The 18,457-nt window shown below is 37.9% G+C and overlaps 1 protein-coding gene across 1 annotated transcript; it reads right to left on the bottom strand.

Moving 5' to 3' along the window:
* BLOC1S6 (biogenesis of lysosomal organelles complex 1 subunit 6) lies at positions 1-17,887 on the bottom strand. Its single transcript, XM_036736203.1, has 5 exons — positions 17,645-17,887; positions 11,650-11,791; positions 7,650-7,737; positions 3,381-3,467; positions 1-2,647 (listed from the first exon to the last, which is right to left on the bottom strand). The coding sequence occupies exons 1-5, from the start codon at positions 17,739-17,741 to the stop codon at positions 2,528-2,530; spliced, it is 534 nt and encodes a 177-aa protein (XP_036592098.1). The 5' UTR covers positions 17,742-17,887; the 3' UTR covers positions 1-2,527.
* Between the last annotated feature and the right edge of the window lie 570 nt (positions 17,888-18,457).

The raw sequence follows: 18,457 nt of genomic DNA, 5'->3' as shown, positions 1-18,457 counted from the left end.
AAATTTCATCATAAGCCACTTTTTATTAAACATGTAAAAAATATTCCTTGTTTTACAAGCTCCAAAACCAGACTAATGTATGAAGGAACAGACAGTACACCTGGAATAACTTTTGACAACATTTATCAGAAAAAGCTCAGTACCTGCACAACTTGAATTACATTCAATGTCCGCAATAAACTAGGAGATCTGCTACAAAGTCAGCATTTTTAAAATGTCACAAGTTAAAGCGAAATAATCCTCAGTACATACGTGATATAGTTTCAAAATAAAGGCAGTGATTTCTTTTTTAAAGTAGAATATGGAAAGATCCTAAGGACCAAGCCATTACTTCTTTATTGGTTTTGTGCTCAATACAGTACCAAATTAATTTCTGTTAGTAACTTTCAACTTCTTATACACCCATGTTCTTATATACAGTTCAAGAACTATATAAAAAATTTTGAAAAAGTTAAGTCTGTAGGCTGTGTTTCAATTACTAAATAACTGCATTTTAAAACTTACAACCTGATCTAAAAATGGTTGGTTACTTATAGATCAGCTTTTCAACTTGCTACTCTTAAGTTATTAAAATGCAAAAAATTAAACCATTAAGTGCCTTATACATACCAAGCTCATCATCTACTTTAATATTGCTAATTAAATGAACTACTCGTATAACCCACAATTCTCAAGATATTTACTGCCTGTTAAGAGTTCAGTCTTAAAGCCTTTCTTAAAAAAAAAATCAGGTGACAGAACTGATCACACAACAATGGGATATGTAATAATTTTAAACGAGCTCAATAACTTAGACCACTCAACTCCACCAAATTAAACCAATTTTTATACACAGAAAGTTTTGTGATACTGCTCCTTCAAATGTTTAATTTATTGAAATCCTGCCCAGGCAATTTCAGTGTATAGATCTCAACATCTGGCCACGTGAAACCAACATTCATAAGTCTAAAGTCAAAGTCAGATGGGTGTGTACTATGATTAATCATTCACTTGAGAAGAAGAAAAAGAACCCAAGTGTGTTAATGGACCTATTTTTTTTTGTATTCTTCCAAAATCAAATATTTTCCTATTCTTCTGTATTAGCCTGATATGTGATCAGAGGTAGATTCTAGCTTAATAAAAAGATATCTGCAAATTGTAACGTGAATTAGAAAAGATATACATTCAAATCATATACCCTCCTAGTTTTCTGCTCATTCTCTCTATATGATAGAGATTAGACAACTGGTAAATACCCCTTAACATTAAAAATGGGATATGCACACTGGATTTTAGAGAGTGAAACTATAATTTTCCCCCACATAATATTTTCCTGCGTGTATTCAAAAAATTTCTGAAAAAGGCTAAGTTTCACAATGGTGTGTGTCTTTCTTTTTGGTACTTTCTTTACCAACCCTCTCCAATCCATTAATATCACTATAAAATGGGTAGGCAACACATCATTTTCATTTTATAAATGAAGCAAAGTATGGAATGATAAGATAACCCCTAATGAGACAAAGTCACAAGACAGAGCTAGAGACCACACTGGCAAATCAAGAAATGGGGCTTAAGCATCCCTATCTACTTGAATATCATTTCAGTGCTTCAAAACTGTTACTCTATGTCATAAATGTTCAAGTAAAGAAGGGTCAATGGTCATAGAGTACCACAGTAGCCCTATAATACCAGCTTACAGATCTAGTCCAATTTAAAGCACATTAAGACGCTGATGTCGTAAGGATAAAAGGCTTAAAAATGGCAGGAAAAGAAAAACTACGTGGTCTCCATTCTGTAAAGACAACTTTCTCTTTTGCTCATTTTCCTACGTCCAAGATGCCACTAATTCTATGTCATTTTTTCCCATGCCAAATTTCCTACACACTTATGTAGGCTATATACAATGCACCTCCTGCCAGTGGCATGTATTGTTAGGTAGTTGGCATGGTAGCATCTTTAGAGTTCTGTCTTAACAAAATCAACAGAAGAGCCCCCCTCAATTTAATCATAGGGCAGAGAATCAAAAGTCATCTTTGTATGGCTCAAAAAAGAGCAAAGCATTCCAATAAACAAACATTTAAAATTTTGTATGTGTTCAGTAACAGAACCTTAACTATTCTTTCAACCCCAAGGGCACTGTACAAACTAAGTGCTTTTAATATGTGTCAAATGAATGAAATCAAACCATTCATCATTAGCTGTATCAAGGCAAAAATCCAGTTGATTTTTAAAAGTACGAGAAAAGCAAAGTTTAAAAAAAAAGTTAAATATCATATAATTTTAAAACAGATTTACATTTTGACAACCAATGAAAAACATGGCATCCTAAATGGTTAGAATGAAAACATGGCAATTCGGTAAGTGCAAAGCACATTAGAATTCTGAACAGTGGCATAAGGCACTACATCAAAATGACCCTACCAATGAAGCTCTCTTAAATCCAAAGAATATGGAATAGGGGAAAGAAAAAAATATGTACACACTCATAAATATATACATATAAAAATAAACATATATACATTGACAAGATGAGTGCCGATTAGTTTTTTTATGTCCTTTTAGCTGGTTTAGCTGTTAACTGCTTCTCCCTTTCAAATTCTTTTTCTCGTTGCTGTTCCCGTTCCAACTCTTCTTTCTGTCTCTTTTGTTGGAGCTTAAGTGCTCTTTTCTAAGTCAGAAAAGAAACAAAATCAAGGAACTGTACCAAGCACCAAGGTGTATATACCTCACTAAACAGCCACAGCAATAAATTATCATGGGGCTGGCTTTTTTTTTTTTTGGTCTAGACCTTTGATTTCAATCTGTGTAAGAAACTCCTAGTAAGAAATCAGCACCTGCTCTGAAACCCAATCATCTTGGACACTGAGAGACCTGCCCAAGGTTATCAAGGTAGAATAGGTCAGAGAGGGCAGCCAATGACATTAACAGGTCTTCCTGACACCAAGACAGGAAAGTCTCCATATTTAGACTTCATTTTCTGCAGAAATTCAGTTGTTTCATATAATCTTAAATAAATCCCAATAGCCTATCTTATGAAGATTCTCTATCCTAAAGCAATTACTACTTTCAATATCTCAATTAAATGGAATACTTAGAAGCTCCATAATCAGAGAACAAGATCTCTTCCAAAACCCATCGATATTGTTATTAGTTAGGTATCTATTAATTCACACATAAAGGGTTTGTTACCTTTAAAAAATCACATTAATATAGCATCAATAAATTTTATGTGATATTACATAAATAAAAATATCACTTTCAGTTCATTCAAAATGTAATTGCCAAGAAAAGGATCATTAAGTGCCTAAAAGCTCATTATTAGTAGCCATCAACAAAAAAGAAAAACAAAGCATTAAACCTCTCTATTAATTAAAATATTATTTAAATGTTATTCAACTCACTTTCAACTTTGATGTCTTTTCATGAAGCATCAGCATCTCTTTTCTTATATTCACTAACTTGTTGTGATAGTATTTAGCTTCTGTAAACTTAAAGCAGAAAAACTAAATTATAATTCAAGTTAAAAATTCATTGGAATAGACAAATAAAGTGACCCAAATCCTGACCAATTCTTCCTAAATTTGACCAGCTTTATGATCCATTATCTTCACATATTAATTATTCTCTACAAATTACATTTAAGAGCCACATGTAACACTTTAAAAACCATTGATGGGAGGAGGGAAAATAAAGAGAATACCTACCATATGATGGAAAGACAACATTTCTTTATCAAAAATCTGCTATACAATTAGTCATTGTACAAATAGGTATCCTATATGGGCCTAAAGTTATAAAAAGACCACTCAATTGTTACTAGTTACCTTCAGAAGGAGCTAAAAGCTTTTTAAATTTATGCCTACAATGCACTAGCTGCTGTAAATCAAGAGTTTAATTGAATTTAAGTGCCTCACAAGAACTAAGTTATGGACCTAGAACAGTGCTGCCTGGGTTGTATGGCCCACTGTTAAATAACCCAAGAAAAACAAGTTGGAATAAGACTACGCCTTTCCACCTCTGCCTGGATTCAATCTTCTACCTGGGGTACAACCAAGGTACCAAGGCTTCTCCCTGGATAGCCTCCAACATCTTAGGATAGATGGATGGACATCCTAAACAGCAGGATGCCAAGTTAGAGGAAAACAGGAAGTAATGTAGGTCTAAGTGACTGAAGAAAAATACAACTGTCCCTCAGAGAGGGTAAAGGAGAAAGAAGAAAAGGAAAGAATTAGTAATCAAGAAAATAGAGTGAACTAATTAGAGTCAGAAATGGCAATCTTAATGTTCTAATCTTGTACTCAAATCAGATCTCAGTAATTACTGGTTTTATGTTCTTTGTCTACATGTATGTCTGCACCCAGAGATGGTATTAATGGTTCAATGTAAACTTGGAAGGAAGGTCTCTGGTGGAGGGCCCCAGGAATGTAGAGAGGTTTGTATTATTTAACATGTTAATCAATGATTTGGGTAATGGAATAGAATCAGAGATTTAAAGCGTAAAGGGACTTCAGAGGTCACCTAGTCCAACCCACTTACAACCCACTGTACAGATGAGGAAGGGTAAAGTGATGTGCCCAAGGTGTCATATAGGTAGCAAGCAGAGGAAATGCTAGAAGGATTTTGCACTCCAGAGCTAACACTGTTTCCAGAACACAATACTGCATAGATAGCATGATTATCAAAACTGCAAGTGAAACATTAGGAGGGACAGCAAACACACTGAACATCAAAAGCAAAAATATTTCGATAAGCTAAAACAATGGTCTGAATGTAATCAAATGAAATTAAAATCAAAATATCAAGACTTACACTTACTTGATTTCAAAAAGAAAAAATGAAATTCACATTACTAAACAGAAAGGGCCTGGACAGATAAGAGCTTATCTGGAAAAGACCTAGCAGGGTCTAGTGAACTGCAAGTTGAATATGTTAGAGTCCACAGTGCACACACTGATATAGTGGCCAAAAAGGCTAAAGCAATCTTAGGCTACATTAGAAAAGTCATGATATTAAGAACAAAGAAAGTGACAGTCCCAATATACTCTGCCCTGGTCAGACCACAAATGGAACAAATGCTCTGCTCTGGATGACCCATTTTAGAAAGACAATGATAAGTGCGACGGAGAATGTCCCAAGACAACGAAGAGGCTCAAGTTCATGCCCCAAGGACTCCTCCAGAGTCAAGGAAGTTTGAGACATGATAGCTATCTTCCAAGAATTTAAAAGGCTACCATGTAGAAGAATGACATCCGCTCTCCTTGTCCCCGGAGAACAGAATCAGGAGCAAAGAGTTAACGTTACAAAGAGATAAGAGACAGATGTGCAGAAAAACTTCCTAACACCAAGAACTCTCCAGAAGTGGGTCACTTGTTGGAGACACTGTAGAAGGGATTCCTCTTTAGGCCATATGAGTTAAACTAATGACATACTATAATTCTGTGTGCAGAGAAAACAGAACTCAGCCCTCTAGCTTTCAGTTCTTAGCTGAGAGCCAAAGATTTTTCATGTTTCTTGTCAAAGGTTGTATGTAAGAGTGTGACATGAACCACTGAACAAAAAGATCTAAAAGAGAAGGACTTCCCTCCTATTTCTTCAGGCCCAGGGCATTATATTCTATCTGCCACTTCACTATATCTACTATTTGCATTAAGGAGGGGATATAAATCTTCCTGGCTTATCCTACTATGAACTAAATGTCTGTTGAATACAACCGTTGAATACAACAAGTATATGTAAATATGCTTCAAAAAGTAAAACATCTTTAGAAATACAATTTATTTCAAAGCAAATTGGGGGGTGTGAGGTGGTGAGAGGCCTATTCCATTAGTTAAATTAACCAATTTAAGTGAAAATTCAATTCAAAAAACTTTTATTAAACACCTACTAGGTACGAGGCACTGATCTAGGCTCTAAGGATTCAGAGACACAAAACAATCCTTGCTCTTGAAGAACTTTTCATTCTAAGTGGTTATCTAGGGAGTGGGAAATAAATAAAATACGAGTACACAAATAAGTAAATATAAGGGAATTTGAGAAAGGATTTAGCAATAATTAGGAAGTAGAACTTGAGCTTAGCGGAGCCTTTGAGGAAGCTAAGGACTCTAAGAGGCAGAGATAAAAAAATGCATACTAGGGAGGCTGTCCAGTGCGAAGGTGCAGAGATGGGATGCAAAGGTTGGCAAACAGCTAGAAGGTCAATTTGGCTGGAACACAGAGTGCATAAAGAGACAGTAAAACAAATTAAATCTGAGAAGGTGGGCTGGTATCAGAGAGATGATGGCTTTAAAAGCAGAATCAGAAATTTTTACAGTTGGAAGATAATGAAGATATTGGAGCCTACTCAGGAAGGAGCCTCTACATGGGGTGCTCTCATTTATTCCTTCTCTTGAGTTCCTGAAATCGTTGTTCTTAAGAAGAGTTGACTAGTCCCTCATGTTTTCTTCTATGAAAAGTCTACTACATTATAAATTTGATATATTGTACATTGTATATATTGTATATATTGTGTGTTGAAATTTTTGAGCTAGAAGGGTTCTGAAAAAACTACTTGGTTCAACCCTTCATTTATCAAAAGAGGAAACTGTAGCCCAGGGAGTATTCATGATTTATTCAAAGTCATAGTTAAGCATTAAATGAACCTGAGCTGAAATCTTGTCTCCTGACTCCTAGTCCAATAACCTGTGGCATCACAATTTTATACTTTAGTCAGTCTAAAGGTATTACTTTTCTAGTCTCAAATTCACTTTCAAAAAATCCAGTAAGATTCAAGAATGTGTTATCACTCTTATTTTATATCTTCTTTCATAGACATTGCAGTCAAATTTTCATGGGACTTTTTCTAGGGGTGGCAAAAAGGCAGACACAGGTTCCTTATTTTCAAGTTCTCTTTTATATAGTCTTCAGTGAGGAGGGTGGGGTATACTGAAGCTTCCCAGAAATACAACTATAGCTCCTCTTACCAAAGAATTATATAATTCTTTTGGTGTTAAGTTTGACTTTGTACTGAAAAATATAACCAAGAGCTAAATTTTATACAGGGTGTCCCAAAAGCCTTAGTGCAATTTTAAGCTATTAAAGCTTAAATAGGCAGTAAGACTTTTGGGACACCCTACATATGGTCTTACCTTCTGAGGTGGAGAAAAGGTGGCTACAAGATGCTCTCCCTGCAAACTTCCCAAATTCATTGTTATATGTATGTTGAGAGTAAGCAAACAGATTTATTCTACCCATTCAAAAATAAGTTGTTATTCATAGAATCTTAGAATTTCTGTTCAGAAGAGACCTCAAGAACTATCTAGTCCAACTCTGCAATGGAAACAGAATCATACTATACATGACACATTCACGAGAAATAATTCAGTTTTCTTTGAATACCTCCAAGAGGAACTCGTTATCTCCTCAGGTGGCCCTAACTGTTAGAAAGATCTGCTTTTAAGCTACTAAGGAAACTATCATCTCTGACAGTTAATATTTAAAGGTAGTTTCTTTGTCAGATAAAAAACTTGGTTATATTCTCATTTAAGAGTTTTTGTTAAAATTCCATTTCTGAATTTTTAAAAGGTAGAGAAAAATTTGGAGAATGCATCTAAGCAATATTACACTGTAGAAATTAATTCAGCTAAAATTAAAATATAACCATTCTTAAAACACATAAACTAGAACTTACTTACCAAAGCATTAATATCCAAAATAGAATGACATTCTTTGAATTTTGAAATCTCTTGCTCTAATGTATCTAGTAATACCACTTGGTTCTGTCTGAAACAAAAGCAAATAGTAGAGATGAGGTTTACACATTCTGGATTGAAATAAAATCATCTAAAATTCTATATTTCAATTTAACAGTTCAATGTTGGTTTATTGCTATGACCTTGGAATTAAGGTGGAAGAGTATGAGAACAAGTCTAGAGAGAATCTAAGCTTTTCCAGGTTTATTTTGTCAGTAAAATCCCTTACAAAATGATAGAAAGCTGCTGATGGTCAGCTGTCTCCTTACCCTTTCAAATGCCATTAAAGTAAATTTAACAATTTAAAGTTAGTGCATCATTACCTTCTCTCTATAAACTCAGAATCAAAAAGAAAATGCATTTTGAGCCTCCTTCCTCAAGTTTCTAAGTGCTTTATACACTTCCTGTTAATACAACATCCTGTGAAAGCAAATAGAGAGAAATTTCCTATTTTAAGTATGGAAAATGTATGGTACTGGAAGAAGTTAAAGCTAAAAGTCACACAAGAGAAGCAATCTGGTAGAGTTGGAAAAGCCCTGGACAAGGAACCAAGAGCTCTTGAGTCTACCACTAGTTAGCCAAGCGACCCTGAACAAATCACTTGCCTTCTCGGGCCTTCAGTTTCCTTAACTACTAAAAATAAAGGGGAGTGGTGGGCAAAGGGAAGACCCAGACTAGATAATATCTCTAAGCCCCTCAGATCTGTCAAATATGGTGATTCTAAGTCTATGTGGTAAAACAAACCAGTGTCCAAACTCCCTTTCACTTGACCTCACTATACTTTGCAACCTGGGTCAAATATCACAAAGAGCCCAGGGCCCTGAGGTCGTCTGGTTGTGCAACAGTCTTTAAAATTTTCAGAGAAAAAGAGTACAAAACCTCCCTGGGCGACATGCTCCATTTCTCCCCTCCACGCCCCACCCCCCACCCTTTCAACAAATAAGGTGCTAATTACGTCAAAGAATATGTCAAGAAACAAAAAGCAGGAGCAAAGAAGCCTCCAACAACTGGAGTGGCACACTCTTGCGCTTATCTCCAGGTGATCTCTCACCCTCCCTGAGTCAAGACACCCATTCAAACTGATTAGCCACCTGATCATTAATAGGATGCTTATTTATAAACCTGTATTAAATACAAAACAATGTGAAAAAAAAGAGAAATGGAATGGATAACAATGAATAGGTTTACAAGTTGTCTGTTCTCCTATATAGCCAGTATATCCCACAGGCCAGAAGCTCACCTGACCCCCTACAATCTGCTCCACTTACTGATCTCAGAAGAGGAAAAACCTGTTCAGAAGCCAGGAGGGGATGTAGCACAACCAGATATGCCAGCTTACTCAGGCAACCTAAGTTACTAGAATGATTGTAAGAAACAATTAGAAGAGGAGTCTCCAAAGCACAGTATCTTGCCCCACATATTTCAAAAAACAGACCTGAAGACAGAAAACAGCAATTTAAGAAATTAAAAAACAAGATTATAATTGTGTAGCACTTTGGGATTTTTTTCATTATCATGGTAATGTGTTTTGCATGATTGAACATCATAATCTATATCAAATTGCCTATTGTCTCAGGGAGGGGGGAGGTGAGGGAGGAAGAGAAAAAAGCTGGAAATCAAAATTTTTTTAAAAAATTAATGTTAAAATTGTCTTTACAAATAACTGGGGAAAAATAAAATATCATTTTAAAAAATTATTATGGCTAACCATAAATTAACGATGAAACAGTCTAAACCATCAATAAATTTCATAGTGAAAATTTATAGAATCATAAAGATGGCAAGAATCAATCTTTAAATTTTCATTTTAAATTTAAATGCCATGATTAGGTTCTTCAACATAAGTCACTAAATAACCTGCTTTCAGAAGTGGTAAACTGATGTGTCGTCCCCCCCCCCAGGAATGAAGACATAAGGCTAAGCATAAAAGCCTGCAAACAAATAGAGTTCTGCCAAGTCCTAATATGCTCACATTTTATTCTGAGACCCTTTACCCTTTGTGAGTTACAAAATAAATGATTTTCAGCCTCCACTAAGCCACAAGGACTACTCAGTATCACAAAACGGTGATAAACATCACAAAGATGAAAGGAGGCGCCTTGGATTCATTCCAAAGATGAAGGGAACTGAGTCCCAAAAGTTTTCAATTTCACAGAGTAGCAAGGCCGAGATTAAATCCCCAAACTAACAATTTCTAATCCAGTACTCTTTCTACAACACAATTATCAATAATGAAATCTGTGAAGAGACAAAAAGATCATAAGTACAGCACTATCTGTACTGCTCCTTAATTCTCAAGAAACAAAGTAACTGTTATTCAGCAAATTATATGGTTTGGCTGTTTAAAGAGTATCTGGGGAGCCCAGAAAAAAGAATGAGGTTATTATAAACACTATAAGCATTAGAGAAGGTTAACAAAGAACCCTCAGACACTACAAACATATATATATATTATCCACTTTCAACAATACAAAGGGATCTGTTCATTTCTCTTTCCAAGTTCAAACATATTCTGGGTTCCTTCAGTCTGTAAACTGAAAATAGAGAGATCATTAGCCCTTATTGCAATACAAGGGCTACTTAGAATCACAAAAAAACATTTTCTTTGACTTTGCAAAAAAAAAAAAAACCAACAAACAGCCAGGCCCCTCTGGCCAACACATACTCTCCCCCCACACCCACACCCAATAAATCACTTAAGCACATCCAGCTCCGAAATTCTATCAAAGACCATTGCTAGAGGATTGAAACCACACTCTGTTAATGGAGAAATAAAGTCTACTTTATTAAGTTTCTTCCTCAAAAATCATTATGGACTCATAGTTGGTCATTATTCAAAGTACAAAGCCTACAAAAACATTGGCTAATGGTATTACATGAATAGGTGTTGACAATCCTGCCCTTAAATAAACCGTCACTTCTGAACTAAGTTTTAGGGTAACTCATTGGCTTGTGGCAGTCCTTCAACATAGTTCGATTCTCATTCTGAAAAACAGGGAGTAGAGAGACTTCAGGCTCTGTTTTCATCCCCCTAAAGAGACAGTGACTAAGTCTGATTTCTATGTGAGAGTTATTGTCCTCAGCCATATGCATCTAGACAAACCCATACTCTCTCAGCTCCCCTCTTTTTTTTAAAGCAAGGTATTTATCGAATCTGGGCAGGAAGGTGGTGCAGACCCTAGCTGTGTGACCATGAGCAAGTCACTTAACCCTGCTTGTCTCAGTTTTCTCATCTGTAAAATGGGCTAGAGAAGAAAATGGCAAACCACTCCAGTATCTTTGCCAAGAAGACCCCAAATGGGGTCGTGGAGAGTCAGACACCACTGAAATGACTCAACAACAACAATTTATTGAATCGTTAGAAATATCTGTCTTCTCAAGCAAAGATGTTATGGGGCATTTTCTTAAATTCTATTCTAAAGCAAAGGCATATGCAAAAATTACCATTAGATAAGCAAATGGATTACTTTCATAAAATAATGACAACTACAATTAATTCCAAGTTCTATTTGTGATTTGGAGATAACTGCCCAAAGAAAATAAGCCTAAATAATTTCTTGCAGTTTAGTTACAAAGTACCCTATTACCACTTCTACTTGTTAAATTATTAGAAATAATCAAAACTAAATGTTATACATCCTAAAGATTACATCAAAGGCAGCCATGTTATTATAAGCTAGGCAGAACTGTATAGACAAAATAATACTTTACAGCTTACAAAACACTTTCACATATGTTAACTGATCTTCACAATAATTTTGTGATGCAAACAAGACAGTTTATTATCCCCATTTTACAGATGAGGAAACAGATTCAGAGATAAAAGTGGCTTCCTGAATATTATATTAAACCCAAATCTCCTGATTTCCACTCGTGTTCTCAGTAACTGAAGCATGGTGCCTTCATAAAGACATGAGCTCATAACAATTTCCAGTATGCTTACGTGAGTTCCTGTAGGGCTTGCTTTGATCGCTCCAAGTCTGGCAAATAATGAGAAAGTAATCCTTGTGCCAGCTGCTCCAGAGCTTTATTTTCAACAGTCAAGTCTTCCATTAGCCCTTCATCTGGAGAAGCATCACCTGAACCTATGCCCCAAGCAGGAAAATATTGAAAAAACTGTTGAGCCTGTTGCTAAGTCTTAAATTTTCTACCAGAACAAAATATTAGGGTTAAAGTTTAAGCTAAGCCTAATGTAAAGTAAATGTATTTCTTTCTTCAGCAATTAATAACTGTTTACTTTATAGCACAACAAGATACTTAAAACAAAAATCTAATTTTAGAAAGCATTTTCAAGTGTTTAGATTTTATGTATCTAGAGCTAGAAAGTACTTTCAAAGGCCATCTATTTTACAAATAAGGAAACTGAGGTCCAGGAAAGTTAAGTGACCTGCCCAAGATCCTACAGACAGTACAGATCAGAGAGAGAATCTGAACGCAGTGCTCTTACTCCAAAGTCAGAGATCTTTCCACAGGACCTCACTGCCTTCTTTAGCTTAGAATCAACCGGAGGGTGGTGACAGTGCAAAACTGAACTGGGAAAATATTAGAATTCTTTCCTTTGGATTTTTAACATGTTTTAAATTCTTGTTTCCATCAAATGAAAACAATCATTAAAATACAGATTTAATGCACTGCCCTGTATTAATCTTGTTTCTCCAAATGTTATGTTGTTGTTCAGTCATTTCAGCTGTGTCTCTTCATGACCCCATTTGCGGTTTTCTTAGCAAAGATACTGAAGTGATTTGCTATTTCCTTCAACAGTTCATTTTACAAATGAGGAAACTGAGGCAAACAGGGTTTAGTGACTTGCTCAGGGTCGAACAGCTGGCAGTGTCTGAGGCTGGATTTGAACGAAGGAAGATGAAGTGTTCTGGTTTTAGGCCTAGCATTCTATCCTCTGTGCCACCTAATTGCCCCATTTCTACAACTAGATTATAAATATTCCCTGAGGCATAGAACCATGCCTTATGGGGGGGGGGCGGGCAGTGGAGGTGGTAATCACCAAAGCTCCCAGAAAAGTGCTAGGTATATTACACATACAATAGGTATTCAAGCATATGAAGACTAGAAATAAAATCTATACCAGTTCACAAATCTTACGCAAAATAGTATAGAATAATTAATTATTCCTAAATAAGGTTGACTGAAAATCATTCCAAATGTCTACAAATCACTGATTGCATAAGCACAGCTCTGCATGTCTGCAAGAGAACTCATTATCTTTTCCCCCAAACCTGCCCTTTCTAACTTCCCTATTTCTGTTAATGGTTAATACCATTATCACCCACGCTCCAAACATCACTCATCATCTTCTCCTCCTGCAGCCAACCAGCTGTCAGACCCTATACAGCATTTGAATGTTGTCTCTACCACCCACCTTCTCTTTTGCATTTCCAGTGTCACCACCATAGTTCAAGCCAATATTACCTTTTGTGAGGACTAGTTTAATCATCTAATGTTGCTAACTGGAGGCAAGAAAACCTGAGTTCAAATCTTACTAGCTGTGTGATCCTGGGCAAGTGACTTCACGTCTGTTTGCCTCAGTTTCCTCAACTGTAAAATGTGGATCATAACAACACCTATCTTGAAGATTTGTTGTGAGGATCAAATGACACAATATTTGCAAAGGCCTGGCACATAGTAAGTAGATGTTATATAAATGCTTATTTTCTTCCCTCCCTACCTCCAGGACCTGGTCTTTGTAATTAATTCAATATCGAGTCCACTAAACTAACCTATATGTAATATACAATTCTAGTCAATGTCACATCCCTGCTCAAAAACCTCTACAGCTGGTTTAAAACCTTAAAAACATAGACTGTTAATTACCCAGGTATACAAAATGGAGTCTACAAGTCAAATGTGGCCTACCTAACCGTGAAGTAGAACCCATGTGGGACTTTTAGGGAAAAGTTCACCTAATCATTCAGCAAGTAAACACACCTGACCCACCAGTCAACAGATAATGCTGTGTAACTGATCACCACTAGATGTCATGCCAGTAAGCTTAAATTAATAGTTGTAATCGAAACTTAAATTTGTGAATCCTGCACATATACAGATTCCTGATTATATGGCAAACTAATAAAAAATTTGGATGCTCCTGGCTTACCAATAAAATCCAAACACCTTAGTCTGGCATTCAAGGCCCTTCACAATGACTCCAACTTATCTTTCCAACCTGATCTCTCACTACGCCTCTTCGAATCATTCTCTGTTCCAGCCAAACTAGACTACTACTTAATGGCTCTGAACTAATGTCCATTGCCTTTTTGCTCATACAACCCTTCACACCTGGAATATACTCCTACTCTTCCTTTTTCTCTTCCCCCACTTCTGCTGAAATCCTTCCAGATGAAGCTTAGGTGCTGAGTCAAGCTCCATGAGGCCTCGCCTGAAACCTTCAGCAGAAAATGATCTCTGCTTTATTGAACCTCTCATTGCACTTTGAAGGTGCTTGCCCTTTGCACTTATTACATTCTAATTTGTATTCCTATCTTATCTTTCCTATTAGGATATTTAAACTCTTTTATAACTGGTACTGTATCTTAATCATCTTTAGCAAATTCAATAAAAATTCAACAAATCTGTTAAGCCCAAGAACTGTATACAGAATACTGTATTAGGGGATGAAGACGCCAAAAATTTAAGCAAGATACGACAGACCTGCCCTCTTGCAGTTATAGTCTTTGTACATGGTAAGCACCTAATATATGCTTTGAATTTAAGTTTTTAAAATCTTAAATATGCCAGGTGGAAAAACACAGAATCATAGGATATGAAAGCTAGAAAAGGTGTTAGAACATAAAAGGTTACAGAAGAATATTGGGGTATGTACTTTGAGAATAACTTTACAGCTAATATTACACTGATAAACATTTTAAACCAATAACCTTTCATCATACAATATCAAGAGATTTAAGAGGAAAGCTCCAAGCACATAGGCTAGAACCCATGTGAAAGATCTACAAGATGACATGGATAAGAGTCCTAAAGGATAAGATGGGGATAAGTTAGAGCAGGGCCATCCAACCTTAGGTTTTTATTGAAATAACAGACATTATATTTTGGTTTGCCATTTTAGTGAGAGCTTTGCGGTAGCTCGGCTTCGTTTACTAAAGCATTTATGTACATTTCTATGCTTACAGGCAGGAGCATAAATCGCACTGCCAGCCACATTTTGGACAGCCCTGAGTTAGAGGGAGTATTCATGTCAATGAGATTATATATCCAGCCTCTGACACTTAACGGCTGTGTGACTCTGGACAAGTCATTTAACCTGTTTGCCTCAACTTCCCCAAGTGAAAAATGGGGGATAATAACAGCCCATATTTCCCAGAGGTAATGTAAAGATCAAATGAGATAGTCATCTTTGTAAAACACCTAGCACATGTAGGTGACACATAAATATTCAGCCAGCAGTATTATTATTGTGTGCCTTGCCTAAATTCATAGATACAGTAAGTGAAAGAGTTCAGATTCAAGCTCAGGTCTCTTAACTCCAAATCCAGTGCTTCTTATGTCAAGCTACACTAATCTCAATTTAAGATGCTTCAATTATTGTCCTTTTGACTGGAAAAGTCAAGTTATGCTCAGAAAGGAGAGAGCGGTCTAGTCGGCCTGGAACCCAGGCTACAAGTAAAATGAGGACAGAAAAGAAGTCTAACAAAGATGGGCTGAGACAAGATTATTGTGGAGAGTCTTAAATGCTAAGCTATGGAATTTGGACATGATCCAAATTTGGCTGTGGAGAACCAAGTTTATGAGAAGGTGGGTGAAATTACCAGAGTTATGCTTTAGAATTATTAGATGTCAAATGTGTGGGATAGATGGAAAGGGAAAGAGACTTAAAGTCCTTGCAAGAGCAATAAAGGGCTAGATTAGGTTGTTGGCAGTGAAAACAGAAAGTGATAAATACCAAAGACAACACAGGGAAAACAGAAGCTATAGACCTTAGTTCAGAGATGATGCTAAGGTTTTTGAGTCTGGATGACTGGGAGAATGATGGTACTACTTTAAGAGAAAAATCAGAAGAAAGGACAGATTTTGAGAAGTCAAGAGAGTGGTAAAAATGATTTGGTTTTGGTCATGTTATATTTGAGGTGACAGCCTATTCAAGAGAAAGTTGGAAATCCACAAATGAAACTTGGAAGAGAGGTTAGGGTCCAGGAATTCGAAATCATCTATAAAAAGGACCCAGGACACTGTTTTGGGAGACATCTATGCTTAGTGGGCAGGAGACAGATGATTGATGATGATGACGCAGCAAAAGGTCAGACAGCTTGGAGAAAACCAATCAAAAACAACATCCAGAAAACCAAGGGAGGAGAGAGGACATCTAAGAAGGATCAATCAACAGTATCAAAAGCTACAAATGGACTTAGCAGTTAAGAGACTGTTAGTAGCCTTAAAAGAAGCAGTCTGAATAGAGTAGTGGGGTCAGAAACTAGAGTTGAAAGGGCTGAAAAGTGAGTTGGTGGTAAGGAACTATGGAATGAGTTTCTGCCATTTCTTCTAAGGGTTTGGCTGTAAAAAATTTTTAAAAAGAGCTGGGTGGGGGAGGGGTGGGGATTGGCAAGGTGAAGTGAAAGGTTGAGAATGGGGGACCTGGGCATACTTGCAGACAGTAGAGGAGTCAGTGCACAAGAAGAGAAAAAAAAGGAGAGAAACATCAAGGGGCAAAGTCCCAGAGGAGACAGGAAGGAGATCAAGTAAAAAGTAGAAGAGTTGGCAAGAAAAGCTACCCTTTGTCAGAGAATGGAGAAGAGGAGGGAGAGGTTGGAGAATGGATGGTATGTGGGCAGAGCAGGGGAGAAAGCAGTTAAGATAAAATGACCCGTTTTCTTAGTAAGAACCAAGGCCCTCCAATAAGGGAAGACAGAAGAAGTGACATAAGGGATTTGAGGAAAGAGGAACTCTGGAATAGTTGCTATGGGAAACATGAGAGAATCAATGAGGAAAGAAAAAATAAATGAATTTGTTTTTCTTGACTATCTTGGTACAAATAAGGGAGACCTTTTTTTGGGGGGGGGGGTAGTTGTTCTGAAGCGTAGGTGGGTAGTGATAGTGTAAAAAAGAGATTGTCAATGTGAGCCAACAGTATGTCAAAAAAAAAATCACAGAAGAGAGCAAAGTTCAGAAGGAGACTCAGACAAGCAAAGTAATAGTGGTACTATCATGCCAATTTTAATGTATGGTTTTTTTTAAAAGTTGTACTTAATAGAGATTGGTTTCATGTACAACCTTCTTTCTTGGTTCTTTGTAGCACATATGGAAAATCTATGTTTGTTGATGTTTGTTAAGTTCATGGTGAAAAAGTAAAATCTAAAATTAGGAAAAATTTATCAAACAGCACTGAAGGCCTAAATGGAATTAGATAAAATAAATTTGGAGTTTTTGTTTTTTGGTTTTGGGGGTGTTTTGTTTGGTTGGTTTTTTTTGGGGGGGGGGGTGAGAAGTGTTTAATTGAGCTCTGGATTCGGACACAGGAAGCCCGGCTCGGGCCAGAAGGTACATATGAAGAAGCCAAAGAGATCTTCAGATCTGGCTCAGGTGTCTCAGCATGGAAAAATGTCACAGCAGAGTGGCTTTCTCCAGCATACTTAAAAAGCACCCCAATAGGAGGGAGGGAGGCAAATCTGGAGACCCTGTAGCAGAGAGAGCAGTGACTCTGGAATCGGAGGATCTGGGCTTCAATTCCATCTTGGAGGCTCATGAGCCCACGTGACCTCAGGCAAGTCATTTCTGGGCCTCAGTTTCCCAAACTGTAAAATGAGGAAGTAGAACGAGATCCCCTTCCGCCTCGGGGGCTGGGTGATGCGGCAACCTCTGCCCCACACACCAAGTGGGTCTTGGGGAGCCCAGGCCTAGGACCCACGGAGCTGCGCCCTGAAGACACACCTGCCCCACCCCCACTCCCGCTACTCTGCCTTACGTACTCACTGCGGGCGGCCCCAAGCCCCGGCCGAGGGCCGGCGGCTCCAGCGGGGCCAGGTCCTGCGGGGGCAGCGGCTGCTGCTGCTCCGGGAGACTCATGACTCTCGCGTAGCGGGGAGGAGGAGGCGCAGGACCCGGGCACCGTAGGGGAAAGGAGAGAGTGGATGGTCAGGCCAAGACCCGCGGGTGACAGCTGGAGGGACCACCGCACCCCTCCCGCCCGCCCGGACACAGAATCCGGTAGCACCGGGACACCACGGAAACGGAAGCGCTGGTCACGTGGAGAGGAGGGATCTGGAAGGCGGCTTAGGCGCCGCAGCTTTGTTCTCCGCGGGCCGGAAGGTTTGGGGCCACGTGACACGAGGTTCGGTGGCTTCGTTCGTTGGGTGGGATCTCTGTGAGAGGGGGAACCTTTGTTTTTGGCCAGAAGCGGACGGAGGAACTGTTTAATGAGGGATTTTAATCGGAAACTTTTCAAAAAGTCCAAGTGGGAGTGGAGAACCGATGCTTCCGGTGCTCGTTCATGTGCGGGTTGCCTAGAAGAGAGAAAACTCTACCTCGCCCTTCCGTTACGAGGTCGTAAAGACCCGTTATCTCCAGTCCCTGGAGGGCAGGGCTTGTAATATAGCTGCCGACTTGAGTGAGCCTTAGCTTCCTAACGTGTAAAATGTGTAGATGCACTCCGAAGTGAACTCCAATATCTGTGATTAGCTTCTCTTTACGTAAGTAATTTAAGGCATCGTTTGCAGAGGCTTCTGGGTAACCTCAGCCAACAGTACTGGAAATCTAAGTCAATGATCATTGCCTAGATTCAG

The sequence above is a fragment of the Trichosurus vulpecula genome, chromosome 8, assembly GCF_011100635.1.
Source record: "Trichosurus vulpecula isolate mTriVul1 chromosome 8, mTriVul1.pri, whole genome shotgun sequence".
Taxonomy (NCBI): domain Eukaryota; kingdom Metazoa; phylum Chordata; class Mammalia; order Diprotodontia; family Phalangeridae; genus Trichosurus; species Trichosurus vulpecula.
This window is presented reverse-complemented; position numbering and strand designations above follow the sequence as displayed.